Source organism: Bacillus rossius, chromosome 6 (assembly GCF_032445375.1).
Source record: "Bacillus rossius redtenbacheri isolate Brsri chromosome 6, Brsri_v3, whole genome shotgun sequence".
Taxonomy (NCBI): domain Eukaryota; kingdom Metazoa; phylum Arthropoda; class Insecta; order Phasmatodea; family Bacillidae; genus Bacillus; species Bacillus rossius.
The window spans coordinates 46521747-46542843 of NC_086334.1; the positions used below are offsets into that span (position 1 = coordinate 46521747).

General features: G+C 37.8%; 1 protein-coding gene across 1 annotated transcript in view; it reads right to left on the reverse strand.

Annotated features, from left to right (window-relative positions):
- Positions 1–1638: 1638 nt before the first annotated feature.
- Positions 1639–21097, reverse strand: part of LOC134533544 (calcyphosin-like protein) — a 31638-nt gene continuing 12179 nt past the window's right edge. The window contains exons 2-5 of the mRNA XM_063371078.1: positions 11470–11623; positions 9760–9937; positions 6282–6494; positions 1639–2114 (exon numbers count right to left, since the gene is read on the reverse strand). Of these exons, the coding sequence (XP_063227148.1) occupies positions 2013–2114; positions 6282–6494; positions 9760–9937; positions 11470–11623 (647 nt within the window). The 3' untranslated portion in view covers positions 1639–2012. The remainder of the gene's footprint in view (positions 2115–6281; positions 6495–9759; positions 9938–11469; positions 11624–21097) is intronic.

Genomic DNA, 21097 nt, shown 5'->3' on the forward strand with positions numbered 1-21097 from the left:
CCTTTATAATGATTTATAGTTATTATAAAATCAAAGTACACATTCATAAATTATTTTTTCAACCAACAAACACTGCACAACATTTATTATTTATGTACACAACAACATTACACGAGTTTGAGCTAAAATATCAGAAACTAAAGACTAAAAAAGGTGTGTCTTAAGTGATACAAGTGTAAATATTTATTAACAATAAATGAAGTTAAAATTCGCTTTGCAGATACTGTGGGTAAATTATCGTGGCATAGATTACTAACACGGAGCCTAGAGCAGCAGTTTTGTCGAAAGCTTTTAGCGGAAACCTTTCATTGTAGCATACGGACTTATACACACAAACCTTATACCTCTACCAAGAGATTAGAGAAGAATAGAGAAAGAGAAAACTACACACAGTTTCGTGGTGATGCTCCTTTCTTGATTGTGACTGGCCTTCTACCAGTGACGTCAACAATAAAAGAAACAATGCCACACTTCTAAAGAGACTTTTCGTTAACCCGACGATGATAATTCTGATACTTTGTAAAACAGTTTCAAGAATAAGCATTTGAACATTCCGACAGTCTCTAGCGTAATGAAACCATTGGATCAATCCTCTAGAGGACTTATTCCGACAGCGTCAATGATAAGTCGCAGGGCGCATACGCCACTGGTTATCAAAATAAGACCACCCAATAAAACAATGCGGATAGTAACGTCCGAGATTCCAATCAATGCATGGTATGATGTTTTCTGCTAAGGCAAAATCCTGTTTCGCACCATACTCTTCTCTTCTGTACCTTTTGACCCCGCATGGCTGTGCCCTGGGTTTTACCTTAACTTGACTCGTTACAGTCTAGAGTTATGACATGGTGTCAATCACTGCCATGGCTGTCTAATCCCAGATTAAAAGACACGATGCATGCTACCCTTCCTGCATGTTTAAAACCCGGCATGACAAAGCGGTCTTAAAGTAAACATTTTCCTTCGGTCTGAGACGCACTTAGAGTCTTAGCTAACTCGAACCTCTTTCAACCAAAATTAATAGTTAAATTAGGTTAAGTATATATACATAAAACAAATTGGCGTTGAGCGGCTAGCAAGAATTTAGTTATTTAGATTTGGTGAAATTAAATGATATTTTTAATTATTGTAAAATGAATTAAATTTTTTAGGTTGTTACAAATAAATCTGTACGTTTTCACGAAAATGTAATTATGTTGAAATAGGGTGGCCATTTATCTTCAAGAATAAATACAATCTTTGCGGGAAAATTACTTACAGACCACACTAAGCGATGAATGACAAAGTTGCTCTCCGAGTGTGTTACTGATCGAAAAGTTAGCTTATTTCTTTTAAATTTAAAGGTGCGTTTCTAATTGTTAAATAATGTAAATGTATATTTAAACTCAACTCATAAGAAAGTTAGTTATTTTTGGGAAAAATTAACGTACAATAAATACTGAAATGGTATTTGCAATAGCCTGCTGCAACAATTTATAATACATTAACAAAACTTGATTAGCTTCAAATGGCTAAATTATTGGCTTTAGTAAATACTTAACACAAGTAAATTTGATGACAAGTTTCTATCAAATTTAGATAACTCTAATTTATTTTACGGAACTTTCAATACTAAGATCATCATAAAAAATACTCTCATTCACGGTTAAGAAAACACTATTTTATTTCAATTTTACAAATTAAGAAATTAATTATATCAATTTAAATTTAACAATATCATTAAAATAAATTCAACACACACTTTTTTTAAAAAAAACTTCTTATAAACTGCATACTATTTTTCATAAAACATAAACAGTAAAACTGTTTACTTTTTAGTTACAATATATTTTTTCGGCATGTTGTAAGAGGTGCGAAATAAATGAGTAAATGTATAAAACCAGAAACGTCACACTTTTCATTGTCAACCCTTGTAGTTTTATTGATTATGTTGGTGTTTGTGCATTTTTTTTATACTGAATATGATCACGACGGATGCCTTAGAAAGCCTGCCAGCAGGCGAATTCATCCTTCTATAACTTGAAACTCTGCCGCATCATTAAGTCGAAGTACACGTCCAGATCGATAGAAGCACTCACACCTGCATAGTAGTTGACGAACTCTTCTTTGGTCACCTGGAAACGAAGGCAAAACACCTCGAAGTTAACTTACAGTTCGTAGAAAATATCATGGCTCTACGGCTAAATGTAAGTGAAACATACATTGGATTTGAAGAATAATTCCCTTCTCTTTCCCTACAAGCACATGCTTCAAAATTATTCAGCATGAAATATTATATTTTGGTTTATGTTTCTATTTACTGTAAACTGTTTGCTGTCTTTAATATAGTGTTGTGAGGAGAGATAATCTTAAAATATTTTGTTGTACAATTACAGAGTATTGTTTATAAATTTAAATCCACAAAGTAACAAATGGTAATTCTTTAAAAATTTTGAGAATATAATGAGTTTTTATACAATGGTTTTTAAAAACTTATAGCCTATAAGTTTCAAAACAAACATGAATTAAGAGCATAAAATCGCGTGGTTTACAGTTCTGAAGTCCCCCCCCCCCCACCCCCCCACCCCAAAAAAAGTTGTTTGTAGAATTTTGGGTACAATATAACTTTCAATAAAGGACATGTACAGGCGGTTACTTTAAAACTATATACTGCGTGATTCCATGCACATAATTCATGTTACAGTTGAAATATAAATAGCTAGTTAAGTTATTTAAACATATTAGTTTAATAAAAACAATTAATTAATAAAAAATTAAGGATAGTTATGTTAAGAAATTATTAACACAAAAGTAAAACCAAGAAACAAGAAAAAGCTAAATAGTTTAAGATACTACCAAATTTCGTAGCACGACAATATGTAAAACTTTGGCCAATTAGCATTGGCGAAGCGCGAGACAGTTTACTGCATTGCTTTCTAACTATTTTATACTCCACGCCGCTAGATGCCACTACTATAACTATTCTCATAGTCTCACGTAATTTAACCACAGATTGTACAAAAACATATGTAGCCTACATTCCATGCCGCTAGGTTCGCTCACATCACTTGTCTCGCGTATTTCTTGCCAGTTTCCAATATTTTCCCCATTATGATATTTGATGCGCACCCACGGAGGATTTTTACAGGTGGCACTTCCAAAAAGCCCGCAATTCTAGGAAATGTCGGTACACAAACGCTTAAAATGAAATAGTGATGATGTGGAAGTAGGCTTTTAATAAAACAAAAATTTATTCAATGTGCTGTTTGGCTAGGTTTGTAAAACCCTGCGTGAAACTGAGTTAGGTGAAAAGACTTTCGTCACTTTAATTGAAACGTATGAGAAATTAAAAGGATTTTCGGGCTGTAAAGCTGCTAAGGTTATCTGTTATTTAAGAAACAAAGATTTGACTTTTCCAAACCATACGTAATGACACAGTAGATTTCCTTACGCGAATTACTGAGAACAATTTATATCCTTCTCCGAAGTGGAGAGTTGTGCAGGCGAAGACGAAAATATACTGTCGACAAAGAGGACAGAAATGACTGAATTCTTGACAGTACAAGAATGTCTTTAAGAAAAGGTCTTCACGTTCGTGAAGGGCTTATTCAGAGTCATTCAGGCGGCAGCAAAGGCTTTCTTCCTCTTGTATCTGCAATGTTATGAAGGTGCATGATAAAAAGCAGCTACCAATGCGTTCTTTAGTGGACGTGGTGGCACACTGAACAACTATTGGCAGGACTGTAGGAAGAAACTAATGGTCCGGGGGCAAATCATTTTGTCACGACCCTATAAATTTCTTAATGCACAATTTTCCAAACAACACTACCAACATAAATATCTAAAGACAGTGAATTTCCATGACTATATCTTTAAACGTATAATGTGCGTATAACATAGCCATTAGTGATAGAGTTGTTTATTTTCTCTTATCATCACGGAAATCAGGCAGGAAAACAATCTCCAATCACAACCGGGGGGCAGGGGGGGGGGGTTTGCCCTCCACTTGGGATTTTGCTCCCAACCGCCTTGGGCCTTTCCCCTACCACTCGACAGCACTGACTATTGCCAAATGTTATGGGGGTTTATCCTCACTATCTTTAATTTCGAAAAGAATCCACAGCTTGTAGAACATAGGCCTAAATTTTATTGCATTTCTTGGCTCGGATGACCACACGACCTAGCTCTGGACCTTGTTGTAGGCAACATTCAAGAAGTGATTTCCTCCGAACTATTACATGCTAGAGCCTGTTCATCAATACCTGACTAAAACAGTGTTGAAGAAAAGCTAGGAAAGATGTATTTACGCCTTGTCTTGCCAGGTATTAGAATAAAAGTTTAAAATTTATGCGGTACAATAACAAAAATTTAATTAAAACCAAGATGACAGGATATTATTATACATACAGCATTAGACAATATAGTTTAACTTTACGTAATTTAATCTTTAGCTGCACTCGTGGATAGCCATAAGCAGTTACGTAAATGCGGTATTAGTACTAAGTAGAGTTCGCTCTGGGATTAACTCTTGATCAACACTGTGTTCAGTTGTTTACTCAACCGTGTTGATGCATGCTGCAATGTAGAACGAAACATCAGTACAATCTACCACTTTGACGTGGCTCAACCTAGAATGCCAATATAGTTAACTAGAGACCCTAATATCGCTTTTAATTGTGAATATTATAAAAAAATAGAAAAATCTAATTTTGTATTAATTTGTATTGAAAATATGACACAAAATTGACAAAAAAAAACCTCTGTTGGTCCAATTTCTACCAAACTTCAGAGGATCACCCATTGGGCTAATCTGAAGATTGCCTGAAAATTTCATCAAAATCGGTCCAGCAGTTTTGGAGTCCATAGGGAACATACATACACAAATCGATTTTTATATATACAGATTAGACAATGGCCGCGAAGGTCTGCTATATATATATATATACACACACATATACATATACAGGTTTACATTGTCATCCACTCAGAATCTCTGAACATTGTGCCACGTTGTCAGTTGAAAACTTTATATACTATATAAGAAAATGTGTGTGTGAGCTAGATGAAACCAAGTATTATTTTATTTTATATGTTTGGACCAATGATTGACCCAATTTTTTAATTTATATTTGTTCCTAGAGTGGTTGTTGAGATAAATTTTGAGCACATCAAAAAAACTATGACGCAATTAAGACTTCGCAAAAGCATACACATTTTCTGGATATATTTTTTGTCCGATCTTAACATCTCTCCGACAGAATTAGAGATGGTAACATGACTACCACTAAAGGAATATTGGGAAAGGAATCGCCCATGACCTTTAAGTGAACTTTTGAGTGAGTAACAAGTGAGCATTTGCCTGCAGTGTTTTCGGGGAGATCAGGGATGTAAAAAGTTAGAAAGTTGGTGCGTGCATTTTTTTCCATGTTAATAATTGAAGTCAAAATGAGAACAATCCCTATCTGGATAGCAAAATATTATTTTTGTTGTTATTTTGCTATAGCAAAGTTTAAAGCTAATTTATTCCTTGTCGATGTTAAAGTCTGTGTGTAGAATTAGTCACTTCCATATGTCATTTTTCCAATTCTTCTTAGCGAGTTCCTTTTAAGCTTTTTTTTTTTTTATCAAACTTACAGCATAAACCCTTATGCAGCTATGGTTGGTTTTGCTAACCAATTAATTGCCAGAGAGGCTTCAACAGAAGAACAGATACACTTATGCTTCCATGGTCGGATCGAAATTCGAACGGGGGTCGTCTGGAGTATGATTCCAGACCATTGCACCACCCTCTCGGGTAAGATGAGTCCGCAGAATCTCCTAGGGTTCTTGCAATATGAGTTTACGGGCTGACATTTTTGGCGAAGAATGCACATTAAATGGACGAGCGGTTTCTTTTAGTTCAAAATAATTGGAATGTTATAAATTCAAAGCCGAATGACAATTTAAGAGTTTTGTTATCTAATGGAAACTTAGTAAACATGGTTAAGGAAAGATTAAAAGTGAATTTGGAAGAATCATAAGTTTCTGAAGAGTTATTCTGGACTATTACTAGATGATTCTTGTGAGTAGGGGGAGTTGGGTGATTCTGGAACACAGGTGGATGATTAATGACCCTAAATTGGGCATCCTTTGTGAGCTCCAGAGACATATCGCTCCCTCTACAATTATTATTTCCTGTTCAAAGTAAATAAACCCAGTGCTTGCAAATTTGGTAAGATATCCATAAATTGTGGAAGATAACCAGCGTTATTCGTACGTAAAAAGTAAAAAAAAGGTTGAAGGGTGCGCCCGCCGGCCCGCACCTTGTTGTCGGAGCTGCCGTCGTCCTTCTCGAAGTTGTGCAGGAACTTGGTGAGGATCTCCTCCTCCGTCTCCTCGCCGTTCAGGTAGCGCGGGTTGCCCTTGACGGAGTAGACGCCACGCAGGTCGTCGATGGTGATGACCCCGTCGCCGGACTTGTCCAGCTTCTTGAACGCCTCGTCGATCACCTTTAGTCGCGTCTCCGACATCGGCGGCTGCAACCCCACCGAACATTCTGCGTTCAGGTTTATAAATGGTCTTTATGCAAAATATCATAATTTTAGAAATAAAATTAGTCACGGCGATATGGTGCTTCAACCTACTAAGAACTTTTCACTATATCATCAAAATAATAACAATGAATCTTAGTGAACACAAAATCAGTTGTTTAAGATATTTGATGCTATTTCATATATAACTAGCTGTACCCTGCCACGCTTTGCTGTGGCACATTGTGATTGAATAGTTGAGAAATGGAAACAAAACAAAGAATACATTTCATATAAGTTTAATTTTGCAATACTAGTGGATATACAATATTTTTTGTTTTTCCACTGTATGCGTAGATATAAAGACTATCTGGTTTTCCGACTCGGGAACACGCAGCATACAGTTGTCCATGTGAAAAGCAATCCGCATCTAAATCTAAACCACACAATTCTAAAGATTGACCTTGAACTTTATTGATTGTGATTGCAAATGCCAATCGAATTGGGAATTGTAATCTTTTAAATTGAAATGGTGTATCGGTCGGGATCATAGGTATTCGAGGAATGAGGACATTTTCACCTTTGAAAGGCCCCGTTAAAATCGTTGCTTCCTCTACGTTATTCGTTAATTTCTTAACCGAAAGTCGCGTGCCGTTGCAGAGTTTTGGCTGATTAATATTCCGCAAGAGGATAATTGGCACACCTATTTTCAATTTAAGTATATGTGGTGGTATCCCTGGCAGATCAAGTGAGTTTAACAATTCCGTAGAACATATTAATTAAATTAAAAATTTAAAAATATGGTATAGGGTCTAAGGAGTTCAAAAAATGAATAGCCTAGAACCATCTACATGCAATCCCAAATCTAGTGGTGATAGACCCATACAAAACATAACCTCTGCTTACGATTGATGCAATTGTTGTTATTGGCGATAGAACATACTAATTAAATTAGAAATTAAAAAAAGGTATAGGGTCTAAGGAGTTCAAAAAATGAATAGCCTAGAACCATCTACATGCAATCCCACATCAAGTGGTGATAGACCAATACAAAATATAACCTCTACTTACGATTTGGATAACGGCGCAGCACAATCGAGACACGATCATACTAAAGTACCTCATTCATATTGTATAATTAGTCCCATACCGGTACGCTTAGTCATTTTTTAATTATTGCACCTCACAATAAAAGCATTCTCATTGTATATAGCCATTTCCCGCTCGCTTTACTTGACGTAGTTTTTTTCCATTGCTAAGAGAAATCCTTTGGCATGGAGAAACGTTTCCATAACAGAAAATGCGTGTTTTTTTGTTTTTATTGGTGAGAAAACACATTAATAAAATGGCGCAGTTACTTTTTCGCGGTCACGGGTATGTTGATGACGTGAAAAGTAGATAAAAACATTCCTTGATGCGGGTTGTATATAATGGTAAAATTTCAGCTCGATCGGTGCAGAACTTTTTGAGTTTTTGAAGTGTACACAAACCAACATAACATTTATATATATAGATATATATAATATTTTTTATATATATTCATGACCTCGTGTACAAAATCAACTCTCTAGGATTTGCTGTTTTGGCATACACCACATGCAAACGTTTCAGCAGAAACTATGAAATGCCTGGAAGTATGCGTTACTTTGTCCATCATTAGGTATTCACATGGTAAGCAACTAATATTTTGGCGACTATTACTCAAAATTACAACTAAAACATATCATTGCAATTTGTGTCCATTGGCCTTATGAGTGTCTTCTGCAGTAGTGGAGCGAACAACTCGAATTTCACTTGGGAGGAGTTCCCTGACACGCTGCATGCTGCATGTGTTCGTTAACTCACTACTTGTACCAATAAATATACCAAAACAACATGACTCATGAAGTACATCTAATAAATGAGCCCCAGGAATAACACATTTGCTATGTTGTATGTTTGTCCCCTGGCGACAACCAGTTGGTGTGCGATTCCTCACCATACATAAAGTGTTAATTGCTGGGTTGACGAAGTTTTGTCTACTTCCAAGCCTTCCAAGCATTATAATATTACCGCTGAAATGTTTGCATGCACTGTACATTAAAACGGTGCGTCCTAGATATTTGCCTAAGACATATATTTTTCCGATCACTAATCTCAATACATAAATGGCTTGAAATACCCATTACATTTGAAGTCACCATTTTAAAAAATGAAATTATCAGTTAACAGACCTATGATTTTGTTGATTAAGAAGGAACAAAATTAATTTTTTTTATAAATAGGGTTAATAATTCCATATCATAAAACACTACGCTCTGTATTGTTGCTTACTTTAAAAAAGTGAATTCCAGTGAGGTAGAACCTGAATTTGATTTTTACCAGTGAGAAAAAATGTGGAAGTTGCTGCTAGCCGGTGGGTATTTCTCGGGGCTTGAAGTTGCTGCTAGCCGGTGGGTATTTCTCGGGGCTTTCCCATTTACCATAACCACATTGCATTTACTTGCTCCTACTTCATGACTGTCATTACTACTGTAAGTTAAATCCTTATTAATCCATGCATTCATCTCTTCATTCTTTCATCTGTGCGATGAGTGCGACTATTTGTTTTACCATTATCTACAGAAGCGGCAAAACAATAATATTCTGACAGCTATGAACATTTGGATACTCAAGGGGTTGCTCATATACCTGCTGGTTTATGATTGGTGGGTGGGGGAAGGGAAAGGAGAAATCCCATTTTACTGAACTTCTAAGAGGTAATGACTGCCACTCCTCCAGACCCAAAAAGCTGGTCATTAAATGCAAACAGTTGGAGACAAGAACATATCAGTTCATCATCATTTCAATGCAATGTGCCTTATGCACATATAAACCTGTTGCCAATTAGGAACACCGTGACACGGGCTCCTGATAAGCCATGGGGAAATGGTTATGGCACTTCATCATGGTTAATAGGCGGTAAGAAACAGATTGTACCGAGAGGCCGAGGATACCCATCCCAGAGTCAGCACAACCAAGTCTCCTCCACTCACATACACATTCAGCTTACTACCAGTGAGAGCAAGTGTAATCCCTAATGTGAGCCACTGAGTAGTGCCAGTCCAAATCTAGCACTCTAAATCTGGGACCCCTTGGTCATCCGGATTACACGGGATCCAGTCGAGAACCCTAACAGAGTTCCCTCGCTAATTCCTGATTGTCCGGTGGAGGAAGGAGTAGGCTTGGGGATGACTGCCACCCCTCCAGACCCGAACAGCTGGACTCTAGTCTTGAACATCAGCGCACGCACGCGTATCTCCTGCAGGAACTCGTCCATGCTGATGGTGCCGCTACCATCCTGGTCGAAGCGCTCGAACAGGGCCTTGACCTCGTCCTCGGGCAGCTGCAGGCCGGTGTCGTTCATGCCCTCGGTGAACTCCTCCAGGTTCAGCGACTTGCTGCCGTCGTCGTCCATCCGCCGAAAGATCCTGCAACAGCCGCCGTGTGATCTCTGGCCGAATCCGAGGACGTCGGATGTGGTTAAAAAAAATGAACTGCATGGTTCATGGAAACTGGAGGAGGAGTCGGCCTGGCCTTGACTGGAGTGATTTAGGAGATTCGAACCTTGATCCTCTGGAATGCTAGTTCAGTGTATTACCACTACGCCACATCGCTCATTGAACCAGTTCATAAACACCATATGTGAATTCTTGACTAAACTGCTTTTCTCTAATTATTATTATATTTAGATTGAGCTGGGTCTGTCACGATATTGCGATCTCCTTACATATATGGTTGTGTTTCAAACAAGATTCCAGACTAATTCCCCCATTGTGTAAAAACATTGCTGAAATAATAGGAGTATAATACGATATATAAAAATAAATTTTCTATGCAAAAGATTGCTTGATATTTTTTTTAATATATCTTTGACTATAGAGGGAAGTCGCTTCTAATAATTGCTTCCAGTGAACATCAGGATTATGTAACTTGCCGATATTAACAGTTACTAGTGACAGAATATCGATCTAATGCAATTCGGCTACCAGTTTCAGTATTTAAAAAAAAACAGAATCATTCTGGTTCTTTTTGCAAAAAAATTTTTAAAAATTAAAAAAAAATGGGTTTAGAAAAATATAATTTATGGTAGTTTTGAAGAATTTTAAATAATTTTGTATTTATTTCAAGGCGGCTTTAGGAGCGGAAGTGGCCCAAGCATTTCCGGACGTAGCCGCAAACACGCCTTTTCACTTGCTGCATCGTCCAGATTGCGAAATAAGCTTTACTCTGTCAGTTATGTGCTAGTCATAAAATGGTTTATAATCGTTTTGAGACCCTAATTCATTGTCTCTGCTATATGGCGCCCTAAATTTGAGTTCGGAAATAGCAAGTGTTGGTGCTAACTGCTGAAGATATATATATATGTGTTACCGTAAGAATGTCTTTCGTGCAAACTTGACATGTGTGTTTCACGTATTTAACAACATTAGTAACAAATTAATCAAACGAAAGGATTAAAAAATCATGAGATAAATACAGATGACTAGAGATACGGAAATTTCACGCATTCGTTTAGTCGCAAGTTATCATGTAAACCTTCACACTATCGCACTTTGTTCATGATTGGACCGCAGTTATTTGGACACGCCCCTCTAACAACGTGAGCCAACGATGCCCAGCCAGGAGAGAAGTAAGCGAATCGGACAGTGCCAATTGACAAGGTCAAAATTGCCCTTACTAAGAAATCAACCAACTGGAAAGCATAACTGTGTTAAGCACAACTATGACTTTGAATTCTACCCTGAGTCCAGACGAATCCACGAAATTTCCAGGTCTTTACAGATGACCATTCTCAAGGTAAATCACTACTTAAATTTCCATGTTTAAAACATCGGGGGTTCTGGAAGGCTACTGCTTCCTGAGGTTCTGAGATTCAGTCACAAGGGAAACGATTCTGATGAAGGATTGATTGTGCGGGGTTACACGGCTGGTGACGAACTCGGGGTGGGGTCGGACCGACCTGCCGATGGACAGGATGCCGGTGACGCCTCGGGCCAGGCACAGGTGCCGCAGCTTCTCCAAGGGGTCCTTGGACACGGCGGCCCGCCTCTCGCTCTTGTTGGCCAGGTCCGCCTCGAACCGCGAGAAGCCGGACTGTTGCCGCGACAGCATCCCTGCACGCCCGTCTACCGCTTGCATCGTGCACATACACACATGTGTACAATTATACGTTATACATAGGGACACCTGTATTTCGCGAATACATTTCGTGTCAAGGTATTTCACAAAATACTGTAGCTTTTTCTAGGAGTCATGGCAAATTGTGAGAGTGCAGTAGTACGGTGACCACATTCTCATTGGCCCCGTCAAGAGCGGGACGACACCTCTCACCAACCTCAGTCAATAACCACAGGAGAAAAGCTACAGTATTTTGTGAAATACCTTGACACGAAATGTATTCGCGAAATACAGGTGTCCCTAGTAATACATAGGGACAATAAAAATTCGTGGGTTCAATGACCTCTAGGATGAACTCCATAGTTCTACGTACACTCGGTCAAATGCCACCCACTCATTGGCTGCTGTCTTGTGAGACGTCCCAACGCAGCAGCCTGTGATTTGATAAAGCTTTGGTCGGGTGTTTCTCATTGGCTCATATCTCATCCAGATGAGTTGTGAGCCAATGGCAGAGGCAGCACTGAGGTATAACTATTTGTATTTTAGCCTATCGCGAAATGAATTCGCAAATTTTTCCGGTCTCTAGTTATACTTATACACGAAAACAACTGTGCCACCGCGCCCAGGCACGGTTAAAAGTTGTTAGTGAACCGTTCCCTGAAAAGCTCCCCAGTGTCAACTGCGCATATGTCAATAAGCAAAATGAAAAACAAATTGAAGTCCAACTATTGAATTTTCGATTATATTTTCAATGGTTTGAAAAAAAAAAATATGCTGGAATGAAACGTCTGTTAAAATATAAAATGATGGCACCAGTTTTCGTACTGCTGAAAGGTGAATGTTGCCATTACTACTGAGTTGGGCATCTACCGTGCATATAATGCGAGGCTGCACTGTAGATTATGGAGTTGTTTATTTGGGATCGCGTCTCTTTGCTGCCGGACAGGCTTATGTAGACAAATGATATCAAGCACCTCTTGGGCGTAGATTCCGGGGGGGGTGGGGCAGGGTGGCCCAGACCCCCCTGGAACTAAGGAACACCTCACTAAGGGGGGCCTGCCTGCACTTGCAAAAGCGTGACTGTGAAACGTGTTTGATGTCAAAACTATGTCTTATGGTAAACTTTCTGTATATTTTAAAGTTTTCTTCTTATTCCATGCACGAAGGCCAAAATAAGGGCAGTGTACTGCATACGGACACCGCATTCAGATATGACGTGTCGGTTAAACTGTTACCGCCCTGTTGCTTTACTCCAGCAACGCCGCGGTGAACAATCTGACCTCACACTCTTGCCCCAAGGAGGGTCAAACTTCGCGCGGGTAGCACGATCCCACCGCACGCGACTGTACAAAATATAGTTCCCCTTTTCATTCCGCAAGTGTGAGATGCTTTAAAACCAAACAATGTAAGAGCCGGATTCAAATTCTCTCATGAAAATAAACTCACGTAGGCAACAGCTAACTAAACAATGAAGAAAGTTACTGGAACCGGTAACAAAACCCACGTGCAAAGTTCTCGAGCCACGCCCGCTCCCCCTCCCCCTTCTGTCAATTTTCGTGGGCCCAATTTTTGAATTCTACTTATTTGCGCCCCTGAAGCACTACATTACTAATTATAAGTTCATTGTATATATATATATATATATATATATATATATATATATATATATATACACACCTACATTTCGTAATGACTACATCCTAAAATTTTTGTATTGACTATATCCTAAAATTAGTGATAGAAAATCTATTAAAAATTATATTGTTATTACTGATAGAAAATTTAAGACAAATTTTATCAAGCACCCCACGTTTTTAATTATACATAGTTGTGGTGCATTATTTGGCTGTTGGCCAAAAAAACTCAAATTTTAAATTTTATTTTTTTAAAACATTTGTTTATTCAACGATAAAAGCGGATTTTTTAAAATATTTTTAAACTAATAGTTTTTTAGTGCTTTACCAAGGAGGCATAAGACACTATGAAAAAAAAAACCTATTTTTCATGAGAGCATTTTAAATAAATTTAAATAGTACCTCACTTACTCAATCAACTATTTTCTACATAGAATGTGTGAATTTTCGACATAGCATAGATCAAGTGTGGTATGCCACTAGAAAGAACGTCAAACGGTGGTCAAGTTTCATACTTGAAAACGCATTTTTGGCCCAAAAAGTGGACACAGTGGCTTATGCCTCTTGAGGTACAGAGTTATCTCCACTGACTTTCTGACCGATGGATACAAATGACAAATGCGTCCGCGCCTTGAGCAGGACACGAGCCCGAGACTTCTAACACGGAAAGCCCTCGTGCAACCGATTGCTCTAGAGAGGTCGACCTCCCATTGCGCCGCCTCCAGCCATTACGGTGATTGCTCTGGGGGCACAGCAAATAGCGGGCGTGGTTCTTGCGTGGGCCAGAATGGATATGAGTGTCATCATTTTTTTTCTTCTTGTAAACACGCCACAGTGCAGGGAAAGCCGGCAATTAACGGCAAAATGGCCGGTTGCGAGCGATGGCTAAGTAGCGCACTGACGTAGGACCTGCGCGACAAGGCTGCGCAGTAGAACGAGCTGCGCCCCGCTACTGAACGGTTTGTTTGCAAATAAACACCCAAATATTTTTTTATTTTTTTTAAAGATTTTCTAGTGTGTGTACCCGTGCGTATAATCGCACGGAGATTTTTTTTCCCTTCAATTATCACATCGTATAGTAAAAAATGTATAATCAATCGTGAAACAGTTATTGATTGTAAAATAATAAATAAATAGATCATGTATGTGATACACAGTAGTGTTGGTAGAAGTGGATGTTGGTATAAATGGAAGCTCACCTTGTATTGGTTGCACTTGGTTGTGAAAGCAGATGACGGATGTTAGTTGAATTTCTTAAAGAAATGTTGATGTAAATTTTTAAAACAGCAGCTTTAGACAGTCCTGTTGGCTGATCGTAAACCAATCGTAACCCTTTCGCGCAGAAGAAAATAATCTTTCTGTATCATACCCTTACTCTATGGGATTGCCACACGAAGCCTAAAGGTTCACTAGACCCCGATCAGTTCTGGAACATATATTTATCCTCGGTCGGGATAAAAAAATATATATACCCAATTTTCGAGAGAGTTCATACATTTTCGCTGTTTTAGAGTATTCGAAATTTAATTGACCTTCTCTAACCAAACTTTTATTACATTTAGGGTCACTTATACGTGCGAAAACTTACCCTCCCCCCCCCCCCCCCCCCAAAAATAAAAGGGTATGTTGTGTTGGGATTTTAAAGTGAATACGTTAATTAAATGGGAAGTTAAAAGAAAAAAATAGTCAACTGAACACTTTCAGTAATGCCTACACTCGTACTAGGCCTGCAACGTCCACCATCTTAGCTTTCTTTCTCTCCCTGCAGATAATCTGGACAACATATATAGAATTTCAATAAATTAAATACATAATGAACTATTTTAATTCAAACTATTTACAATGAAATAATAATATTGTCCTTTCGCTTACAGCGAGCAGCACCTTTATGGAATCTCTACAAGATTTTCTTCCTTCTAATCATCGTTTCTTGCAATTCCTATTGATAAATTCACTATGTGCCTGAATGTTACAATTTTTTTTCGCACTACTCTTCGTAATTTAGTCTCACAGTTATTACATCGTTATTTTTTTTCAAACTTTTTAAACGTCGTTTAAATAGTTCGCTATTTTCTGCGCAAAATGAATTGTATCACGCGAGTGTCCAATACCTGCTCTAAAAGCACATTTATGAGTCACCTGTAATCGAACTTTTCATAAACTTGCTTATTACTCGTAGTTGCCTGCAAATATACAAAACTGTTTATAATGGAACATTCTTAACGCTTCCCCCTTCCCTTTCTCCACCCAAATATACTAAGCCCGGTTTATTATTTATAACGTTTCAACATCTACCCAGGGGCACATTAACAGGGGGGGGGGGAGGTATTTTTCCCCCCCTCTGAAACCTTGTAGTGGGGGCAAACGGGGGCAAAGAAAGTGCTGTGCAATCAATTTTTAGATAGTAAAACTGCTTAAATAGCACCATTTTCCACCTTGAAATACAAATTTTCCCGGGGGAGACGGACCCCCCGCTTCAATAAGGGGGATCGATGATTCTTTATAAATAAGTATATTTCCCCCCCTTTGGAAATTTAGTTGTTGCGCCCCTGCATCTACCTATCCTATTTTCGTTACACTTCACTTATAAAACTGGCATCCAGATTTCTACTATCAGAAATTACAGTAAATATTCGAACTTTTAAACGAAGAATTAACCTTACATAAAAAAAAAAGAGTTCTTCGTAATCTCAGATAACTGTATCTTCATAGAAAATACGCAAGATTCCAACTTCCGGGTTCTGTGTTATGTAAACACACGCGGAAGAAAAGAGAAGTATTTTGATGTAGACTCAATTCATATTTGAGTACTTTGTTATATATTAGTATCATTAGTGTTGATTTGTGTTCGGAATGAGTCAACTCAACACCAGTAAAGTTACGAAGATAACCGTAAATTTACGAAGCTCCCGGGATGGATTTTTAATTAGCGTTCTTCGTCAATTGTTTGGCGAAACAATTTTATTTTGACGTGATAACGTCTTGTAAATCGATGAACGCCGGCTGCACGCACGAAAAAAGCATGACTCATTTTCACATTCCACCTGAATTGAGCGTGCAAGACACCGGCCAACCATCGTGCGAGAAAATCTTCTATAATATCAAACAGGTTAATGCATGGCTTTTTAAAAAAGCAGCAAATTAAAAAAAATTGATTTATTTGTCCAATTTCGTCAATTTCAAATTAACAATTTATTGACATTTCTTTTATTTCAGTTTATTTCAATAACTAATTGTTCGTGATTATATTTAAACAAATTATTTAAACTAAATTTGCAAAAAAAGTAAATAATATTTAAAAATTAAAAAGTATGGGATTTTAATCAATGTTTTCTTATGACGTTATCACGTTAAATTATCGTCCGTAAAGCAACTTTACAGACAACCCTCCCTTCCCCTCTTCTTTTTTTTTTAGCGAGAGTTGTATTTATGTGACACTAACAACAACAACAACAACAACAACAACAACATCATCATGATCGTGACCGAAGGCGCGCGAAGGCGGATCGCTCCGGTGCCTGTCTCGAGCCGAGTGAGTCTCGTGTTTTCCCTAGCGCCAGGGCTTCGTGCCGCATAATGGCTGCCGCTGCGGCGCCGCATGGCCATGGCAGGCGGTCGTTAACACCGGCGACCCGCGGGGCGTAGCCAGCGCTCCGACACGCCGCGGGCGGGTTTCCTCCGGGTGCTCCTCCCAGCTCACAGCTTGGCTCCGCAGCCGAGCGGATTTTCTCCTTCATCACCATCATCATCATGTATATATTAATACAATAATAACTCCAATGTATTTAACCCTTTCTAGCAAAAAAAAAAAAAGGCTCAACAGCCGAATGGACTTTTTTCTTCACTTTGTCGTCATTGCTATCATCATCACCACCATCATCATCATATACATTAATACAATAAGAACTCCAGAGCATTTAACCCTTTATAGCAAAAAAAACCGCTATTAATACCTATAAATTTGGTATCATCATCAGCTAGCTAAATTTTTTTTATTAGTGAGTTAAAATTATTTTGAATTAAAATAGTTTATTCTTGAATTATTTTTGAAGTTATACTTCTATAGGCGCGTTATGAAAAAATGTTCCTGATAAACAAAAAAACCTTCAATATGAATCTCAGGCTGTTCTTCATCGTAGGGTAAAAATTTCTCAACTACATTATTATATGATGTGTCTGACGCCGTCTTAGTTATGGCGAGTCGGGTACTTGCCACACAGACGATATATATGTATAGGGGTGAAAATATATAGGATTCGCAAGGGGTGCCTACGGAAATTCGCAATAGGACTCCGCACGGTCCGAGAATTTAGCGCGTGAGTTTTAACCGACACAAGTCATCTCTGGACAAGGTGCTTGTATGTTGTACACTGCACATATGCATGCATTAAGCAGTAAAACTTTAAAACATATAGGAAGTTTTCCATAAAACATGGTTTTGACGTTTGAGTTTATCAACCCCGTATCACAGTCACGATTGTGCAAGCGAGGGGCTTAATTCCAGGGGAAGGGGAGGGCGGGATCTACGCCCATGTGATATGTATACCTACACAAGAACAGCTATGCAGCAGGGCGGTTGAAAAAAAAACACATTGCGCTTGGCGCAGCTGCAACGCTTTGCCCGTTGAATGCATCCGAAGTATTCGCGACAGAGAGGAAAACAAATCAGGTAGGCGGGTGTGCAGCGAACTTTCGCTGTGTTCGCTCTCCGCGACGTATTGGTACCGATTTGCGAAAGAAGGCAAAAACCATCAATCCTAATCCCCAAGAGGGAGAAATTGGGAGTTAAATGATGCTAAACACGTCATTCTTAAAATAATAAGCTACAAAAATTATAAACAAACAAAACACCGTTTCACTGATGACGACTGTGTCGTTATGTAGCAGATTCTTTTAGAGTGCATGCGTAGAGGGAGGTATTTGTCCCACTAATTAACTTCTTGCGGATATTAAACTCCAGCGATACTACGAACAAAAGAAAATAGTAAAAAATGCAGCTAATTGCTATTAAGTGCAGGCAATGCCACTACATAGTATATATATGTATATATATATTTATATATATATAAAAAACTAGAAAACTACCAGACTAGATTTCAACAATTCTTTGACCGTTACAAGTGTATGTCCATCCAGGTTGACATAAGTTACAAATTATTAAAAAGAACGTAAAATAGAAAACAATTAGCCTAAATCCTGATTAAAGACTACATTGACGGCATTTTACAGTACATATTTTTACAATGTTATATGTATTCGCAGCAACATCCGCTGTGTTACCCCATCCCCGAGAATGAAATGTGGTTCTGTGTCCAGATTGTTCACTGACAGCAGGCACAGACAGAAGAACAATAAAGGCCATGTCCCACCGCCAAACGTTCGCTTCCAACAACTTCCAATAATCATGGTCGGGTTTGTTTGACAAGTTGGATGACTTGAGTTTCCATAACATATTTTGTATATAGAACGGTTTCCTAAATAGGTTGGATGTTGGATGCAATCGGGCAATAAAAATCGTTCCTAGCAGAAACGGAAAATTACTTCAGTTTCCGTCTCAACGAAACTTAAAAATGGCGTAGTGCACATTGGTAAGTAAAGAGGTTTAAAGTAAAATAATTAAAACTATGTGAATATGATTGTAGTACGCGAAACATTTTATGTGTAAAAATGAAATTATGTTTTATTACTTTAAAAACTCTCTTAAAAATTTATTTCTTCATTAACAAGTATTATTTGAAATAAATTTACACATATTCAAAAATTTTAATAATGTGTTTGTTGCATTATATAATTCCAAAATTGAGAAAAAAATGAAAATTTAGAAATAGCTCAGACCAAAAATAAACTTTGATATTGTGACATGAATTAAAACATATTTGAGGTTATTTGTCCAAATATGTTTAATGGAGTAAATTGGAAGCCATTTTCCGTCCAATGCTACCCCTACAACTCTATAGTCAGTCTTATTGGAGACAAGTATATGATGTGACAGGGCCTTAATATTTTATACTTTGAATGTGCGAGGCATATTAAATGGACTATCGATGAGTCGAACACTTGACTTTTATTGAGATGTAAGTATCTTACAGTGATCTTCAAAAGAAAACGTGCTCTGTTAAAAATCTTGTTCCACTCGTGCAAAGCCGGGCACCAGAGCTAGTGAATCATAAAAAGACATATATCTCCTCTGTTACGTAGATAGGAGATGAAATTGCTCAATATATTAGTCGTATAAAAACATATCTTACCGTGTTTGCAGAGCGAACGTCAGTAAATGCCCAAGTGTTCGTTTTAAACCCTTAAAGAACATAGTTGTTTACAACTAACTTCCAGGCCGATGACGATAAAAGAGTGCACGTGTACAATTCTTAAAGCTGAACAAAAATACATCAATATTTGAAAGTGACAGAGACTGGAAATCCATCGGTAAGAAACAGGAAAATATTGCCAGTATGTGTCTTCTTTTGAAATTTGTTGACCAAGAAGACTGTTTACACGAAGGAATGCATTGCATTGTATAAAAAATCCTGCCCCTTTTTTCTTCTTCTTTCTAAACTTTTGTAATTTAGAATTCCTTTTCAGCTATCTTAATATTATGTTTTTCCAAGGCTTCACGAAATCACTCAAGGCAATTGGTGAGATGGTTTCTCACAACAGGCCACGACCAATTATTTGTACAACAGCACAGGAGAGATAGAAAAGACGCAGCAGTGATGCTACGGTATTCTCGTAACTCTTCTTGTGTTTGTCTACTCCTCAGTTTTCATAACGACTAACGATTGACGCTGCCATATTTATTTTATTTAATTCAAAAAAATCAGCCATTTGTATTTATGCTTGTGGAAAAGAGTTACTGATTTGTGCAATTGAGTTTATAATTATCATTCATTTTTAATGTGGATAGTTTGATCGAAAATTAAAAAAAAATTATCTCTATCTATACCTAAAACGCAAGAAGTTTCATTTCTGTTGTACGTGGACTCCACGCATACATATTTGTTTTATATTTAAGTGTTTTTTTCTAAGTATCCTTTATTTTTTAAGACTGTAAAATAAAATATTTTGATTTTATCTCGTTTGTTTTACATCGTATTAAAATTCCATGTAGATACGACATCTGTTTACTTAACATTTGGCTGATCTAACTCGAAAGTCTATCAACCCCTGGAACAGGGCAATGAACTCTCTTGCGGACGGCCGTCAATCAAAAGGTAACAATCGCTAGCGCAGGCATACCTAATTGCAGTCTAACGAACGCAGTCGCTCATCCGGGCGATACACCGCGGTAAACACTACTGTTTCTCGGCAGTAGCAAGTCTCTTGGTATCGTGCTCTGTCGGGAATCGAACCACGACACCGCGAACAGTCTAAGGGGTCGTAATGCCTCTGTTGGTGAGGTGTAGACTGTTTAGGTCAAATAGTATAAATGAAACAGTGTGTTTTTAAAGAAATTAATTATACTGCAAACTATTTTATGCGTTCTGAGCACAGCGTGTTTATAAACTAAGTTTGTAAATATGTAACACAGTTATTTTCAATTTATTTACTAATGTAAATATCAAATTTAAAAAATATATGATTTTTATTACCAATTTTATACAAATAAGTAGGTGCAGGCATTTTTGACGTGACAACGTCTAATAAATCGATGAACGCCGGCTGCAAGCACGAAAAAGTGTCCGGTAACGCACATTGTCCCACTACGGATGTGTCCCGTTACTCTCATTGTACGTATGCCCCGTATCTCTCTTCCACTCGATTGGAACAACAATCGATTTGACTTTTCAATCATGTTTTCTTCGTTTGAATTATTAATATTATATAATTTAATGATCG